The sequence below is a fragment of the Poeciliopsis prolifica genome, unplaced genomic scaffold, assembly GCF_027474105.1.
Source record: "Poeciliopsis prolifica strain line A6 unplaced genomic scaffold, Auburn_PproV2 SCAFFOLD001, whole genome shotgun sequence".
Taxonomy (NCBI): Eukaryota; Metazoa; Chordata; class Actinopteri; order Cyprinodontiformes; family Poeciliidae; genus Poeciliopsis; species Poeciliopsis prolifica.
This window is the reverse complement of record NW_026562376.1, coordinates 6,211,000-6,229,052: the sequence shown is the minus strand read 5'-3', so window position 1 is coordinate 6,229,052 and position 18,053 is coordinate 6,211,000. Positions and strand designations below refer to the sequence as shown.

Sequence of the window (18,053 nt, the reverse complement as noted above, 5' to 3'; positions counted from 1 at the left end):
GTTACCTGCTGGCGCTGAGCAGAGTGAAATGCCAGCTATGATTGGATGTTACTGGAATCAGAACTGGCGTTGTTTCATCTGCACCATCTTTGACAGTTCATCACTGGGGTAGTTTCATATCAGTTCAAGTTAAACACATAAATTAATCAGTTTTGTTTGATTCTTCTACCTACTTGTGGTTTGTTGAGAAAAGTCACAAACAAATTACTGAGTCTGTTATTTTTGCAGTTACAGTTTATTTAAATCTCATTTTGTAAAATACATTTTATGATTATGAAACTTCTTTTTCATAAAGAATAAAGCTGTTAAAATGCAGAAAGGACCGAAAACACCAAAAAGAAAAATTAGGCAGTAAGGAAATGATCTTTCTTCACAATTTATAAAGCAGAATATTATTGAAAAGTTCATTTATTTTAGAAACTTTATTCACTTGGTGAAACACATTGTGTTGATTGTTGATGTTTTTAAGTCTTTTTATCAGTTAATTAGCATGATTTAGAATATTACATCAGACCAATAATAAGTCTGAAATATTATAATTTTTATTCCGATAGAGTAGCTTTAGTATTTATGAAATGACAAAGAGATACAGTAAATTTCACCCAGAAATGGTTTCTGAATCAATTTTCTGTCTCTGTGATCAAACATTTGTTCACCCGGAAAAACTAAACAGCAGGTTCAGTTATTTATTTGGAGTTTAAATCAAGTTAAGGATTTTCTTCAGCCACAGTGTTATAAATGTACCTCTGGGAGTTTCAGCACAAAACATTTGCTTTGCTTTTTGTTTTTGCTCTTTACCCAGAACTTCCTACAGCTGGTACACAAATTATTTATTTGTTCTCGTATTTATGGTCCTCAGGACACGAGTATTAAGAAGGATAGTGATTCATCAATATGGCACAGTAGCAGCTAAAACATGATGAAAGGTAGTGCAGATAATAAAAACCATTCTACACAATTTTGTAGGAGAAGGAGAAGAAAAATGGGAGATTGCGTTTAGATTTTGCTTACGAATAAAACCTGAAAAGTGTGGATTCAAACTGCGGAAGAGTTTGAATCCACACTTTGAGCAAGGGTTAAGTTATAGAACAATTCCCCAACCTGAAACTCTCATAGATCACCAATCAATCCATGATTTTAAAATGGAGAGAGTATAAAGTCCCCAAGAACTTGGCCTTTAACTGAAAGTCTCGATGAGGAGAGCAGTAACCATAAAGGAGGTTTATGGGAACGCTGGAGGAGCGGCTGTTGACAGAACTGGTTGTTATGCGCTCTAAAGATATGACCTTTCTGAAAGAGCAAAAAGAAAAACGATAGAAAGTACAGTTTGCATTGGGCCACAAAATCAGTAGGAAATACAGAAAATGTTTGGAAGAAGGTGATCTGGTCAGGTGAGATGAAAATTAAACACAATTTATGATAGAAAATAACAGTCATTGAGGATTTTTTCTATTATTAATAATCAGAACAAGAAGATGAAAAATGCATTCAAAGTTGAAAAATTTTGTGCAACAGTAATTAGTAAGTAGAATAAAACTGTCACTTAAGAGACATTTTTATAAAATAGTTTATTTTAATTAGGTTTATTTAAGTATAGCAATTAAGAGTTTATGTTTTCCTAAATTTCACTCACTCTTTCTCTTAGGAGATACAATGTATGGACGTTTTGCCAGTTTGTTCTGTTTATCCACCTGCATATCATCACAGTTTGCACCCATCTTAATTCAGCTAGCTCGGTAAAGGTCAGCTCCTCTTATAAAGGCCAAACCTGCTCCACTAAAACTGGAATATGATAGTAAAAACACCCCACCAGTTCTAGCTGTTACTGTATAAATACACAAAAGCCAAGATGTTGAATAGGGACAAACTATGTACATAAATAAGAATCAGCTTTCAGAGTCTGGATCAAGGTTTGTGATGCTGAAAAGAAAAACTGCAGTTAATCCTCCAAACTTTTTTTAGCCCAACTTGTGTAGAACCTGTAGAAAAGTGTAAATAGTAAGTAAATAATAAATAAGCAGCATGGATGACGCCACACATGTGCTTTAAAATGTGTTTTCTGGTGGGGTGGGGCTGCCAAGGTTGTGCAGCGAACAAGGTTAGCCGCCATTATCTCATAGTGAAGTAAACAATCTGCTCTATAATCTGCCCCATTAATCCTGTTTTTGTCGGTGCGCCGGTGCAGCAGGTTTCATCATAGGTATCAGCAGTTAAAAAGCTGGCTTCCCAAAAATCCCATGAAGCTGGACAAAGAGGGGATGCCCGACCTGGAGGACGCGGACTGCTACACGGCGCCCTTCAGCAGAGCGCGCATGCATCAGTAAGAGCGCTCCTGATTGAAAACTCACAAGCATGATCGCCATGAATACTGTAGTGTTGGATTTTTTCACTATAGTTTAGTCAATTATTGTTTGGTTTTTATTAGTGGTAGTTGTACTTTTAGTTCTTTTATACTTTGGTTCATTTTTAGGTACAGAAGCCAGAATACAGATTGTATTGTAATTATATATACTACTCAACAGAAGATACAATTAAAAAAACAACATTTGACTCTGGCATTTTATTCCCACACAGTCGTTGTGTGGGAAAAACATAATGATTTCAGTTCAAAAGGCTAATAAATATATTCATAAACACAGAAACAAAGGATATTATATCTATACTTTCAGTATGTTTTAGTTCCTCTTTATAAGTACACCATATAGTTCCCCTTGAGTTATAGTTTCCTCCCATTAATTATTGTTTTTATTTATCCCAACAAAAATGATCTCGCAATAACAGATTTTCTAATTTAGTTTTAGTTAACTCTAATAACCTTGGTGATCTGAGTGTCAAATAATAGTACTGTGTTAGAGATATAAAACATTCCCAGTGACCCATCAGGTCCCCTATTGCTTCTTTCTGAATTTTGAGATAAAAATCTGTGCTTGTATTTTCTAGAAGTGTCACAGAAATCAGAGCAAAACTAGTTCATCCTAAATAAAACATCAAAAACAGTTGTACATCCAGTTATTTCTTCCTTATTTGTTTAGTATTTTATGCTCAAAGCTTCTTTCCAAAGAAAGCCATCATGGCATCATCTAATCTCATTTCTGGATCTGAATGGAAAGCATTTCCAACTTTCCATTCTTCCTATGTCTGTGTATTGCTGAGTGGAATATTGATGCAGTAATGAGCACAAACTTGACAACATGAATTGTGTCTAATCGAACTAATCGCCCTCACGTCCTTATTGACTCATCTCACATTACGGGCTTTGACGGGACAATGCCCCGCTGCATGATGGGAAACTAAAGGAGCGTGATGTTGTTTCTTTTCAGTTTCGCTATCAACAACAGAGAGGCGTTCTTCTCAAATTCCACCAGGAGCAGAATAGTCCATCACGTCCTGCAGCGCACCAAGTATGAAGACGGAAAATCAAAGATTGGTAAAAAGATACTCCACTCTCATTTGCTTCCACACATACTAAACAAGAATCCCAATTTTATGTGCATCCATCTACATGCACATAAAACATACCAAACTTTAGATTTTAAAAAGTGTCAGATCTTTCTTTGAATTTGACTTTAGGATTATTTGTAGAGAAATCCTACTTTTTTTATTTTCACATTACAACCATAATCACTGATGTATTTTTGAGGAATGTATGAAACCAACACAAAATATCACATAGTTGTGAAGTGGTTTTTAAAATGTTATAAGAATAGAAATCTGGATTTATATTCAGTCCTCTGAATCAACTAGTAGAATTACCTTTAGCTGCCTACTATTTCCATCTGAAATTGAAACTTTTGCCCCTTTTTTGCTAAAACAGCTTTAGCTCTGCTAAATCAGGTGGAGAACTGTGTTTGTGGAGTTTGAATGTATTTCTGCAAGCTGTTGGCGTCATCCAGCCTTATCACAAATCTGTACCCAGTTTTGTTTCCGAATTGTTTCTTTACTCCCACTTGTCTAGCTTCTGCCAACATGATTTGCTGATTAAATTTTGGCCTCGAAGCACTGGAACGGATTTAGAGTTAATATTTTAAATCGAGTGATGACTTTATTCGTCCCAAAAACATGGTATCAGCTCGGCTTCAAGAGTGGAAAATCCTTTTTATCTTTCCTCCTATGGTTCTCGCTATCAGCTTTTCGTGTGTGAACGAACAGCAGCAAAAATAAAAATAACTGCACTCCAGTCTTGAGTTGGAAACTTTTTGTTTTACTGAGTACAGAAACTGCAGGCAGAGTTGGGAATTTATTGAAACTTTAAACGCTGCAGTAAACGCAGGCATATAATGAGAACTCATTACTTTAAACTAGCTCTAATTTAGAAAGACTGTGGTGAATTATTGTTACAATGAAAACATTTGCTTTCAGTGAGTCTAAAGCTGGTCTGTTTGTATTGATGACTGCTGCTGAATTTTTAATGTGCTGTTATTCTGGGTGTGCTTGAGATCATTTGCTTTACTTTACTGCAGGCATCAACCGTTTACTGGGCAACAACACATACGAGGCGGCGTTTCCTCCACATGAGGTGGGCCAATTCTAATTTGAAATGAAAATGTTATGTATTCAAGAATCAGAAGAATAATTGAAGGCTGTTCACATAAAGAAATGTACAATATTTAAAGAAATGAGCATATAAAAGCTGAGCAGGAGATAAAAGATAATAATTATTACCTGTGAAATGGCCTGTTTGTCTCCTCAGGGTGGCTACAAGAGCGGACATCCGATTGAAACGCAGGGATTCCAGAACCAAAGGCATCTTCTGTACGAGCGCTGGGCTCGCTGGGGGAACTGGTACAAATACCAGCCTCTGGACATCATCAGGTAATTAGCTTTGAAGCACAGCACCAGGAGATATTTTTGGATTTATCCCCTTTTTTGCTTTTGCTTTGTTTTGTTTGGTTTTTTTGGTTGTTTTCTTGGCCCTGGACTTTTTTGAGCTTCAAGTGAACAAGCTGAGTTGTTTAAACGCAACACAAAGTAATCCAAGCAATTTATTTAGCTGAAGACGTAATATCACAGCTGGCCTCTGTTGTTATGTTATGTAACATCACATTTCTGAACTTCTAAGCTATTAGATTGTAACAGCTGAGGCTCCCGCTTTGTTTGACTTATTTTACTCCCTTAAACTAACAGTTTATTATTTAGAAGACTGGAGAAGTGGCAGAGTAGACCTGGAGAGGTCACCAGTCCATCACAGCTTTAATTTTCTAATTAAAAACAATGTGTGTCTTCAAAGGGATCCACGATTAGTTGAACATGTTGGCCTAAATATGTCGTAATTTTCCTGTTAACCAAAAATTGCTGCGTGTGTGATATGCCAAAACTCATAATTACTTCAAAAATGTACATCTTTCGTCATATTTTTCGCCAATGGAGGTCGCCATTTTTTCACCTGATGGGACGATGACGCATTTTTGGTCCATTCTGTACCGGAATCTACAGAGTAAACAAAGTAAGGCTAACTTTGCCGGGGTTGTTGTTTATCATATTCCGTTTAACTGGTGTAATTTTAGGTAATGCCACATTGTGTTACTATTGATCATAATTTAAAAAAAATCAAAAACAGTGAGGTGAATCTGGATGCTTCCCACATAAAAAAAGAAGAGCGCAGTGGAGGAGAATGCAACTTCCGAAGGACTTAATCTGTGCTCTCAACATTTTTCTCCAGAAGTTTGAGTCATTTGTATGAGCAAAACTGAAAATGTTTTATTAAAATATATAAAAACTGAACAGCCCACAGAATTATTACTGTATTTTTATTACATCTAAAATACATATTTTACAAATTAAGCTATTGTAAAATTTGTGCTTTATTCCTTTCATCTATTGTCCCAAAACACGAGAAACCAAAAATTTGATAACCACTCATTATTAACACTGTCGTGTTTTCTCTTTGCTCTTACAGTGAATGGCCCCCAAGATTTATTCAGCACCTTTTCATTAATTTCGCTCCATGTTTTCTCCTAATCCTGCTGTCCTAATTGCTGACAACATATTCTGTTTCAACTTGCCTGTGAGCAGAAATTGTTTTGAAAATGCGTCAGATTTGTTAAATATTAACTTTGACATTTCTGTCGAGGTTAATATTATAGTTTAAATGTTGGCCTCATAAAAACACGTCTGAATTAAATTTTGCCTTTTGTGGTTTCTTTTGCTTGTAAAATATGGATAAATATACTATTTTCGTGTGTCATAAACAGACTGGAATTTTATCTTGCTACAGTTTTGTGGGGTTCAGTCCACAACCCCAAAGCTGCAGCAATCCCTTTCAAGTTCTTTACTGGCTGAATTTTGTTCATTAGTTATTTTTTTCTGGGCCAACTTGAAACTTTCTCAATCCATCATCAGTCAGCTTGACCTCCTTCCAATTGCAGCAGTTTTTCCACAGTACCGGCAACATTTTCCTATGTTTTTGCAACCAATTGTTCATCATTATGTAGAATCAGTCAAATGCTTAGAGTAATGTTTTCCAATTTTTCCACTTGTGACCTTAAAATACCAGTGGAATAAACTTCTGAAGTTTATTTCAGATGAGTTGGAGGCGTCGCCAGTGAGCTAGCTACTAAATTTCAACTATTTCAACTACTTTTAAATATGTAATAGTAATATTTACTACTTGTGTTAATGGAATAAGATTTTCACAAAATTATTTATTTTTTCTTTTGGGATGTGTCGTGGAAAAAAAGCAATTTCCAAGCACAGTTCAGGTAGAATCACTCAATCAAGTTTATTCATAAATTGTGCACAACAATCAATAATCAAGCCAGTCTGGATGCAAAGCTTGCAAAGCTCTCCCAGGCACAGACAACATGTAAGTTTTATACAGTGATAAGGAATGAAAAACAAGAATGAAAAACAAGGGGTGAGACTGTCTGGTCCTCACGCAGCTGTGGAAAACAACCTTCCAACCTCGTACATGAAACCCAAATAGTTCTTTTGGTGAGAGTTCACAAGCATTTTATATGACATGACTAGCAAATGTGACCTTATTGTAATTTTTCCATCACAGGATGTCAGATTGAAGCAGTTTTAATATATATACTCTATACATTTTTAAGAATTTGTTTTAAAAAAATTCAAAGTTTAATCTTTTCACTTTACAATTATTCACAATCGTAACATGGAAAGGCTAATCCATGTGATTACTGCTGTCAGATATTATATAGGGACTTATTTCTGCCAGTAAATTAGAATATTATTGAAAAAAAAATCATTTATTTCAGGAATAGAATTTTACACAGAATAATGACACAGAGATGCATTTATTTCTGTTAATTATAATATTCTGCCTACACCTAATTAAAACATGAATTTTACATTAGACCAACAAAAAAATCTGTTTTTCAAAATATAAATGTGGAATTAATTAAATGTATGTTTAATACCTACTAAAAGGTTGTTAATTTTATATTTAAATTTGACAAATGAGATTCATTGAGACATATATTCTAATTTATTGAATAAGACTTTATATTAGATATTTTTTATAGCTTATATTTATTAGCAGTTATTCAGGTCGACAGAGAAAATCAATGTTGTTTAGATGTTTGTGTAGGAATACTGAGAGACCAACAAAAGAGTTGACATTTCTTCTGACCCCACAGAAATGTGTGAGCGCTGTCCTCTAACTACTAATTGCTCCTGAAATTATTAGATTTTTTTTTCTGAGAGACACGTCTCGTCCTAACTGAGACTGTGACCGCTGCGATTTGGGGATCAGTCACGGTTATCGATTGGTTTCGCGTCGCAGTGACCTTTCAGTCCGACAGCTCCTTTTATTCATTAAGCTGCCACCTCAGCGCTAACCGGATGCTCCCTCTAGGCCGCTCTGGATGCACACTGCCAACTTCAATTAAAGCTCAGCGTAGACTATTACTTCATTTTAATCAATGTCTGCCTTTTTTTTTGCTCCCAGGCGGTATTTTGGGGAGAAGATTGGCCTGTACTTTGCCTGGTTGGGCTGGTATACAGGCATGTTAATCCCTGCAGCCCTAGTTGGTGTTTTTGTCTTTCTGTATGGACTCTGTACCATGGGCTCAAGTCAAGTGAGGTCAGTTCACACGCTAAGCTGATCACACTCAGTACAATCCAGACATATCTGGTAGTAATTGTTGGCTAACTTCCCAAACTCATTGTCCCATCAGTAAGGAAATTTGTGAAGACAACGAAACCATCATGTGTCCTATGTGTGAGGAAAACTGCAAGCCATGGAAGCTGAGTGACAGCTGCGTCTTTGCAAGGGTGAGCACATTTACTTCAGCTTCCATTGGCCCTTTGCACGTGACATCACTCTGTCCAGAACTCCGCCCACTCTGCCATGATGGACATCAACGCAGCCATTCCTCCTTTACAGCTAGTCTAAATACAGACATCTGTAGTCTAATATTACTTTCCTTTTAGTTGATTTCACGTTAAAAAATAGTCATTGGATGCTGCACAAACAAATAGGAACCAAACTTGTAATTTTGTTGTGTAACTTTTAATGAGGAAAGATGCCGCAATAGAAGCTGTCAATCATAACTCACAAATAAATTAGTTTGACTGAAAGAAGCCACAAATAAACTGGCAAAAACAACTTGGGAAAACAATTTCAGCTGCTCTGCTCAATACTCCCTGCCCTCATTTCAGTCATCCATTTCGGCACCTCAAATATTAAATGACTTGGTTGCAAACAGTCAATCGGACATACATGTTTAAGTTTCTCCTGTTACAAGTCTAAATAAGCAGCTAATATTTCAGAATTTACATCAGTTTTATAGAATCTTGCAAACTATACCATACATAATCGTTAAAATACATTTCAGTTTTATAATTTAATATTTTTTGTAACAAATACACAATTAGAAAATTAATACCCAATGATTTAGTTACACATTTTCCTCTCTAACTTTCAATAACAGAGAAAAACATTTCAGCAAATAATTTTTACTTTCTGTAAATACACAATTTTGCGGTTAAAGTTATTTGGGCCATGAGGTAAAATTTCTGCTTCTTGTTTGCTTCATTAAGTTTTTTTTTTTGTTCTTATTTGAAACACATTAGATATGAAATATTAACATATTATTGCAGCATCTTAGTCTCACCTACCCTTTAACTTAAGGACCATTGCACGGATAACTAAAAAAAAAAATGTGTGTAGAAAAAACTTCTTTTAAACCAAAGGTAACATAGTTAACAATTCCTTTCAAGTAAATTAATTTGAGGCTGTTTCTTTAATGAGCAGGATGGTAAGAGAGGTTAAAAGATCCCCAAAGTTAAACTGCATCTATTAAATGCTACCTACATGTCAACCAGTTTGGAAATCGTGCCAGAAATCAGGAATCAAAACATAAAAAATGTTTGCAAATTTGAAACTTGGACCAGTGCAGCAAGGTTTGGTCTGATAAAACTAAGACTGAGCAGTATATTGGTATAGAATAAAAATCTTATTGTTTATACCTGTAGCAGTATGACTACATCATGGATTGGTTTCTAGTTAATCACAGGGCAAACAAGAAAAACTAACCATGCACACACACACACACACTCAGACCTGAGAACAATTAAAGATAGCAATTATTCCCAGAGAAACATTCAAACTCCATGGGGAAAAAAATATGACCTTCTCGCTCCTATGCATCGGTGCAAAACAACTGTTTCCAACTGAAGTCTGTAAAAAAACTATGTGGAAAATGTCTGTGTCTCCAAACTTTGTTTCTTACTTCATTGTTTAAAAGCTGCATAAGTGCAAGCAACCTGTTTGTTTATCCATCCATCCCTAGAGTCTCCATTTTTCCAGTTTCCATTTTATGGCCTCACCTCTGTGAAACATCCTACCACATATGAATAACTGTTAATAAAATCAACTAATACCCAGCCAGCACACCTAGGTGGGCCCCATATGGGATATAAGTGGGCAGGCAATATGGGTCCCAAAAGGGTTTGTCCACGGTTTCCATGATGGCCCCACATGGGTTTGCCCAAGTAGATTTTAATGGGTGCTAACTGGGTTTTCAGTGGGTCCCACATGGTTAACTCACATGAGGCCCATCTGTGGCCCACTAGGGTGCTGTCAGGAATATTTACGTGGGTCCCAATTGGGTCTGAACTGGGCTAGAATATGGGTACCAAGTGGGTTTGTCCACGGTTTCCATGGTGGCCCCACATGAGTTTGCCCAAGTAAATTTTTATGGGTGCTAACTGGGTTTTCAGTGGGGCCCATGTGGTTAACTCACATGAGGCCCATCTGTGGCCCACTAGGGTGCTGTCAGGAATATTTACGTGGGTCCCAATTGGGTCTGAACTGGGCTAGAATATGGGTACCAAGTGGGTTTGTCCACGGTTTCCATGGTGGCCCCACATGGGTTTGCCCAAGTAGATTTTTATGGGTGCTGACTGGGTTTTCAGTGGGTCCCACATGGTTAACTCACATGAGGCCCATCTGTGGCCCACTAGGGTGCTGTCAAGAATATTTACGTGGGTCCCAATTGGGTCTGAACTGGGCTAGAATATGGGTACCAAGTGGGTTTGTCCACGGTTTCCATGGTGGCCCCACATGGGTTTGCCCAAGTAGATTTTTATGGGTGCTAACTGGGTTTTCAGTGGGTCCCACATGGTTAACTCACATGAGGCCCATCTGTGGCCCACTAGGGTGCTGTCAAGAATATTTACGTGGGTCCCAATTGGGTCTGAACTGGGCTAGAATATGGGTACCAAGTGGGTTTGTCCACGGTTTCCATGATGGCCCCACATGGGTTTGCCCAAGTAGATTTTAATGGGTGCTGACTGGGTTTTCAGTGGGTCCCACATGGTTAACTCACATGAGGCCCATCTGTGGCCCACTAGGGTGCTGTCAAGAATATTTACGTGGGTCCCAATTGGGTCTGAACTGGGCTAGAATATGGGTACCAAGTGGGTTTGTCCACGGTTTCCATGGTGGCCCCACATGGGTTTGCCCAAGTAAATTTTTATGGGTGCTAACTGGGCTTTCAGTGGGGCCCATGTGGTTAACTTACATGAGGCTCATCTGTGGCCCACTAGGGTGCTGTCAGGAATATTTACCTGGGTCCTAATTGGGTCTGAACTGGGCTAGAATATGGGTAACAAGTGGGTTTGTCCACGGTTTCCATGGTGGCCCCACATGGGTTTGCCCAGGTTGATTTCAATGGGTGCTAACTGGGCTTTCAGCGGGACCCAGATGCCTTAATCCTGTAGGAACAATTCTCATCTAACCTGGATGTGAATTACATTCATAGATATGCAATCTTGATCAACAATCCAAAGTCTAGCTTAAAACGTGTTCAAATAAAAAAAAAAAAAAAAAAGAGATGAAAAATTTATTTTGCTCAAGGCTTTTATTTAGTAATTTAAAATATTGTCAGGAGTTATTTTTTACCTCACTACAGCAATTATTAGAACTTCATTAATACTCAGGGAATGGTGCCACAAAAAGAAATCTGCAATTATTCACGACATCTTTGAAAATAACAGAAGCTAGTTTACTATAACAAACTTATAAACAGATCTATAAATATATATCTATAGATGCACACAAATAAAGACACCTACATATTTTCCTACAGGTCTATAAATGTATACATCTAAATACTATCTATATAACTTTATACACGTATATTCACATTGATACACACAATGTGAATATACACACCTATATAGATCTTTCACAATACATTTTTGTTAAACATTTTTAAAAATAACCTACATGCCATATGCATGCTTAAATTTGAAATCTCTCATACTTTACTGAAACTGTCCATCTTGAAAGACCTCCCCAACCTGAGTTTGAACTGGCAGTCTCTCTAGTCTATTTCCACTTCCACTCGGGCTCCAGTAAACCACTTCGAGAGTCTTTGCTGTATGCTTGTGTGATTCTGTAGATGGATAATTTCTTTTAAGTCCCCTGAAATAACAAGCAAAGGTAGAAATTGTATTAGTGTTTCATTTTAGCACAATGTAACATTCATGAGATTTGCATCTCCCCCTTCATGGGGCAAAAATGCTTGCAGAGATATGCCATAATCAAAAGGACTCTTGAGTCATCATTATTATGTACAGAAACTATATTCTTACTGTAAATTTAAAATATATCCATCTATATAAATCAACTACTAGGTTCTATCGTGGTTTTGTGGTTATTTTAATATTGTTTGAAATGCAAACAATATTACCTTCAAATTTTTAAGTTCTTAACAACAGTGAAAGAATACTGTTCAAATAAAACCAAAAATTGAAGACTCAATTTTTAACCTAAAAACATTACTAAAAATAACAAACAAAAGCATAAAACAACCAAAATAAATTAACATATGTTTAAGAAAGAAAAGTGAAAAAAAAAAGTTACTCTGACAATAAAAACTGATATTTACCATACAAAACATCAAAGAGACGCAGGTCCAAGAGCTTGTTTCCAATGTTGGCCAAAAAGGTTGAACTGGACTTCCAGTTCATGGGACATGAGGAATCGCACAGCTGGTTGTATTGTGTCATCTAAGGATGCTCCTCCAATTTCTGTAGCCATGGCAACCTTAAGTACAATGACAATAACAGGACAACATTTTGTTTTTGTTCATCAGTTTGTCATTATATCACTCTTATGTGCTTAATTTCACTAACATATTAATCTACCTTTTTCAAATCATTATAAAGTGATCTTCACACGCTGATCCTCTTGAAGCCTGCAAAAATATATATTTTATTAGTGCAATATAACATTTAGACTTTTCAAAAAAATAAAAAAATTAAGGCAAAACAGCCTTTGTATAGATTAACTACTGAAGCCTTATATTGTAAACACTGAACAGTTTTGCAATTATCCTAATTTCTTTGTTAACGTGACAGGACTAAGACAGTAGTATTACTCTTAAGAGAAGTTTAGAAAATCACTATAAATGTAACTAATAAAGCCTAAAACATTGCACATATAAAAAAATTAGAGCTACAATTAAATATAAGTACATTTCACATAACTGCTAGCTAAATATTGCAAAAATATCAAAAAGAATTTCTTCATCTTTCAATATTTGTTTCAGGCTTGGCCACTGATTGACATGATGGGTTTCAATTTACGGACCCACATGCAGTAACCACACGTTGGATAGGGATGAGTGAGTGATTTATTTACAACAGGACAAAATAAAATCTATTTCCCGGACATCAGCGGAAGGGTGAGGACCACTCGACCAGGTTGGCCTGAAACGAGAACTTAGTTATGACGGGCTTAGAATGAGTGATCGGAGGGGAAACAAACAGGCTTACTTCGGTGCGGGTCTTTCGAGGCGTGGGTGTGAGATGCCAGGTTCCTGAGAGAGGGTGTGCAGCGGTTCCGAAGGTAAATGCGAGGTGGGAATGGAAGAGAGCTGGAAGCTCGAAGGGTGGAGTGGAGGCAGTGGAATCGGCGGAGCGAGCAGGCAGGTATTCACTGGTGAGTTCTCGAATGAGGCGACAAAACCCCTAGGATCGAACAAACACAGAGACCAGGTGACTTCTAGTAGACACAGAAACGTTCTCAGAAAACTGTTCACAACAGGAGAGGCCAGAGTGACTACCGGTGTATGCAACCATCTAGCATACACCAGTAGAATCTTCAGTCAATCTAGCGTAGACTGAAGATTCTGCTGCTCCTCCACCTGTGCCAAGCTCCACGGGCTCCTCACAAAGATCCTCGCTGAAATAAGATGCGACACTCACATACACACACAGGAACCCTGACACTGATGACTACTCTAGACCAACACAATAGCGGCAGATTGAAATAAACTATGACATAACAAAACGCTTTAAAGTGTCACACAACAATTAAAAAAAGAATTTAAAAATATGAACTACAATGCCTTCATCCTATTTACAAAAAACCTTTTAGGCCCAATATACTGAAACCACATGGGCCCCATATAGTGTTCCCATTTCTGTCCCATGCCCGGTTAGCCCACGTTAATGCTGAATTGGGCCCATACATTTAACCCAATTGAGCCAACAATATGAGTCCCATTTCGGTTAACCTTTTGAGCCTCACGCAGTTGGCCCAGATAAAACCCATGCCCTCTTATCATTACCTATATAGCCCAAAGCTAAACGATTCAATGCAGTTTTATTGAAAAAAACGACAATAATAATCTTGCATGGGTCCCAGCCAAACCAGCCTGAATCCATACATGAGACCCACCCATGCATGCTGATGTGACTGTGAGAAAGATTATTAAAAGCCCAAGTACATAGAATGAAAGCACAATAGTTACTCTTTTTAAATCATACAAATGGTTTTATTGTGTCCAGACACTTTGTAACAACCTCTGCTAGCAACATAGATTCTTCAGTGAACCGATTTCATTCTGCCTCGTTGGCGCTCAAATGAACCAATGGCAGCTCAACAAATAGAATGGCGGCGGTATTTGAAAATGGTTTGGCCCACAACGCTGCGTTTGAAATCGGTCTGCACTAAAATCTGCTTATTGTGTGTAGCTGTGTGTGTTAGCAATATCAGAAAAAGTATCACCCTAAAGAAAAGCAAAAATAACAATAACAATTAAGTCTCTTTTGGGATACTGTCGTCCGATTTGTTACGAGCAACAATTTTTTTAACAAGCGATTTAAAATCTCTCCCTAAAATTTGGTACTAGGTAAAACAGAAGAAATGTACTTACAGATTCTTTCGTAGATCAGCCAACAGGCAGACTCCGCGCCAACGGACTGATGAAGAGAACAGGCTTGATTTTGAAACCGCATATCCATCCGCGGGTCATTTTACGTTTTCCAAGAAACACAAGATTAATTTTTGAGAGTGCTACATCGGTTTAACAAATGTAAAACCGATGTAGCAAAAGTTCTCAATGTAAATAAATACATTTCGTTGTCCTCCTTATTCAAATATGTTTTGGAACTATTTTCTTCAGTGGATGTGTAAAGTGCCTACCGGTACTTCAATTCACCAACCTTTATTGGCAACGGTGCCTCAGAGCAAACAATGAACAAAAAGGTAATTGGAACCAAATGAATCATTAACAGAAATGTTACGTTTTTTTATTTTTTATTTTTATTTATACTGATGACTTGGAAAATGTTTGCAAATATATGAAAAAACAGATGCTCAAAATTTTACTCTTGTCTCTCACTTGCTAATGAGTTTTGTTTATTTTCTAAACATTTTGTGATATTTTTCACAATGGTCTGATCTGAACTATTTGTCCAAATAAAAATTTAAATCTTGCTGCGAACAGGCTGCAGTAAACTCTATGGATGTCTAAACATCCAATTGATAAAAAATAATAATAAAAATAAAATAAAAAGTTATTATTATTAAAAATAAAACAAGGACTAAAGCTCAACCATGACCACTCTGTGCTTAATTTTGAGTAAGCACCAGAATATGAGTTTACGTATATATTTCAAACAGATTATTTCAAAAAAATGTTTTAAGACATTCAGACTGCAATAATAAAATGAAAAAAAAGTTAGGGGTTCAAAGTGTAGCAAGAGCAATACTGAACTGGCTTTTGCTTTGACATACAGTGAAAAGTTTGAAAGTGACAGGGTAACCACATTGTCGATTAAAATGTTCTACAATTTTGTCCCATTTAGACCATGAAAAAAAGTACTAGGGGCTACATTTTCCTGCCCAGGTCCAACCCATGTATGGTTAGCCCATGCTCATGTCATGTTAGTTTAATGTGGACAGCCCACATTGGGCTTCTCATGTGGGGCCCATGATACTGAAACCACATGGGCCCCAAATAGTGTTGCCCATTTCTGTCCCATTTCCAGTTAGCCCACATTGTTGCTGAATAGGGCCCATACATTTAGCCCAAATGGGCCAGCCCATAGGGGTCCCATTTTAGTTAACCATATGTGTCCCATGAGGTTTGCCCAGATAAAACCCATGACCACTCATTACCCATATGGCCTACTACAAACCCAAGGGGGGCCCACTCATGCGTACTGGCTTGGAGACTGGACTGGACTGTTCTAGCATAAAATAATAACATGAAAAAATGTTAAGGGTTCAAAGTGTGGCTAGAGCAATACTGAACTGGTTTAAAAAAATAAAGCATTGTAGAATTATTTTTAATGTTTTAATATCCTGGTCCTCTGGAAGCCTATTGTTTGTAAATGAGCCAGGCATAGATATCACACAGTGAACATGTTTTAGGTTCAAACATTAGGAAGACATGGATGTTCTGTTCTATCAGCAAAATATATCCTTGGGTGATCTCCAAGACGAGGTCACCTTCGTCCTGGAGACCTCGACAATGGTCAAGGTCACCAACCTTTACTATCGTCGAGGTTTCCTACAAGGAAAAAATTAAATTCTACAATTTACCTTACATCAACTCCATTAGAGGCCAGCTGAGTAACAATTGCCTTGGCAAAGACTATAAAGCTGACATCTCGGGTAATTCTTTCCAAGTTTTGAGAATCTTGCTCTTGCAGCTTTTGCTTTGACATACAGTCAAAATTTTGAAAGTGACAGGTTAACTACAGGGGTTGGACAATGAAACTGAAACACCTGGTTTTAGACCACAATAACTTATTAGCGTGGTGTAGGGCCTCCTTTTGAGGCCAATACAGCATCAATTCGTCTTGGACAAGTATGGGGCCAAGGGAATGCCATGATATGGCAGCCCACACCATCAATGATCCACCCCCATGCTTCACTCTGGCATACAACACTCTGGCTGGAATGCATCTTTGGGGCTTCTCCACACCGTAACTCTCCCGGATGTGGGGAAAACAGTAAAGGTAGACTCATCAGAGAACAATACATGTTTCACATTGTCCACAGCACAAGATTTTCGCTCCTTGCACCATTGAAACCGACGTTTGGCATTGATACGAGTGACCAAAAGTTTGGCTATAGCAGCCCGGCTGTGTATATTGACCATGTGGAGCTCCCGACGGACAGTTTTGGTGGAAACAGGAGAGTTGAGGTGCACATTTAATTCTACCGTGATTTGGGCACCGTGGTTTTATGTTTTTGGGATACAATCCAGGTTAGCACCCAAACATCTCTTTAAGACAGCTTCATCTTGCATCCACAGTTAATCCTGTTAGATGTGGTTCGTCATTCTTGGTGGTATGCTGACATTACCCTGGATACTGTGGCTCTTGATAATCACAAAGACTTGCTGTCTTGGTGAACAATTTGCCCTCTTTTGAACTCCAGTATGTCCCAAATAATGTTATGTGCATTGCAATATTTTGAGCAAAACTGTGCTCTTACCCTGCTAATTGGACCTTCACACTCTGCTCTTACTGTTGCAATGTGCAATTCATGAAGATTGGCCACCAGGCTAGTCCAATTCAGGCATGAAACCTCCCACACTAAAATGAGAGGTGTTTCAGTTTCATTGTCCAACCCTGTACATTGTTCTACAATTTTGTCTCATTTAGCCCACTTAAAAAAGGACTGGGGTCTACATATCCACACCCAGGTCCAACCTGGGCGTGGATATGTACTGACCACACTGAACCCACAGTGGGTTCAGTGTGGTCAGCCCACATGGTCTCCCCATGTTGGGCCCATGACATGAGCCCATGCTGATGTCATGTGGGTTCAGTGTGGTCAGCCCACATGGTCTCCCCATGTTGGGCCCATGATACTGAAACCACATGGGCCCCACATAGTTTTGCCCAATTCTATCCCATTCCCAGTTAGCCCACTTAAAAAAGGACTGGGGCCTACATATCCACACCCAGGTCTAACCCATAGATGGTCAGCCCATGCTGATGTCATGTGGGTTCAATGTGGTCTGCCCACATGGGCTTCCCATGTTGGGCCCATGATACTGAAACCACATGGGCCCCATATACTGTTGCCCAGTACTATCCCATTCCCAGATAGCCCACTTAAAAAAGGACTGGGGCCCACATATCCACACCCAGGTCTAACCCATATATGGTCAGCGCATGCTGATGTCATGTGGGTTCAATGTGGTCTGCCCACATGGGCTTCCCATGTTGGGCACATGATACTGAAACCACATGGGCCCCATATACTGTTGCCCAGTACTATCCCATTCCCAGATAGCCCACTTAAAAAAGGACTGGGGCCTACATATCCACACCCAGGT

General features: G+C 38.0%; 1 protein-coding gene and 1 long non-coding RNA gene across 6 annotated transcripts in view; one reads left to right on the top strand and one right to left on the bottom strand.

Moving 5' to 3' along the window:
- Positions 1-18,053, top strand: part of ano3 (anoctamin 3) — a 68,878-nt gene that overhangs the window by 34,362 nt on the left and 16,463 nt on the right. For 3 of the 4 annotated variants that reach the window (XM_055044128.1, XM_055044301.1, XM_055044388.1), the window contains 6 exons: positions 2,186-2,320; positions 3,321-3,427; positions 4,461-4,516; positions 4,691-4,812; positions 7,907-8,041; positions 8,136-8,232. In XM_055044128.1, coding sequence (XP_054900103.1) covers positions 2,186-2,320; positions 3,321-3,427; positions 4,461-4,516; positions 4,691-4,812; positions 7,907-8,041; positions 8,136-8,232 — 652 coding nt within the window. The remainder of the gene's footprint in view (positions 1-2,185; positions 2,321-3,320; positions 3,428-4,460; positions 4,517-4,690; positions 4,813-7,906; positions 8,042-8,135; positions 8,233-18,053) is intronic. The other variant, XM_055044214.1, reaches the window with a different exon arrangement.
- Positions 11,306-17,331, bottom strand: LOC129372539 (uncharacterized). 2 transcript variants are annotated; one of them, XR_008607265.1, is made up of 4 exons: positions 13,246-17,331; positions 12,616-12,665; positions 12,357-12,514; positions 11,306-11,890 (listed from the first exon to the last, which is right to left on the bottom strand). It is a non-coding gene; the product is annotated as an uncharacterized LOC129372539 (long non-coding RNA). The 2 variants fall into 2 exon arrangements; XR_008607260.1 differs by lacking the exon at positions 13,246-17,331 and having other exon boundaries at positions 12,616-13,226.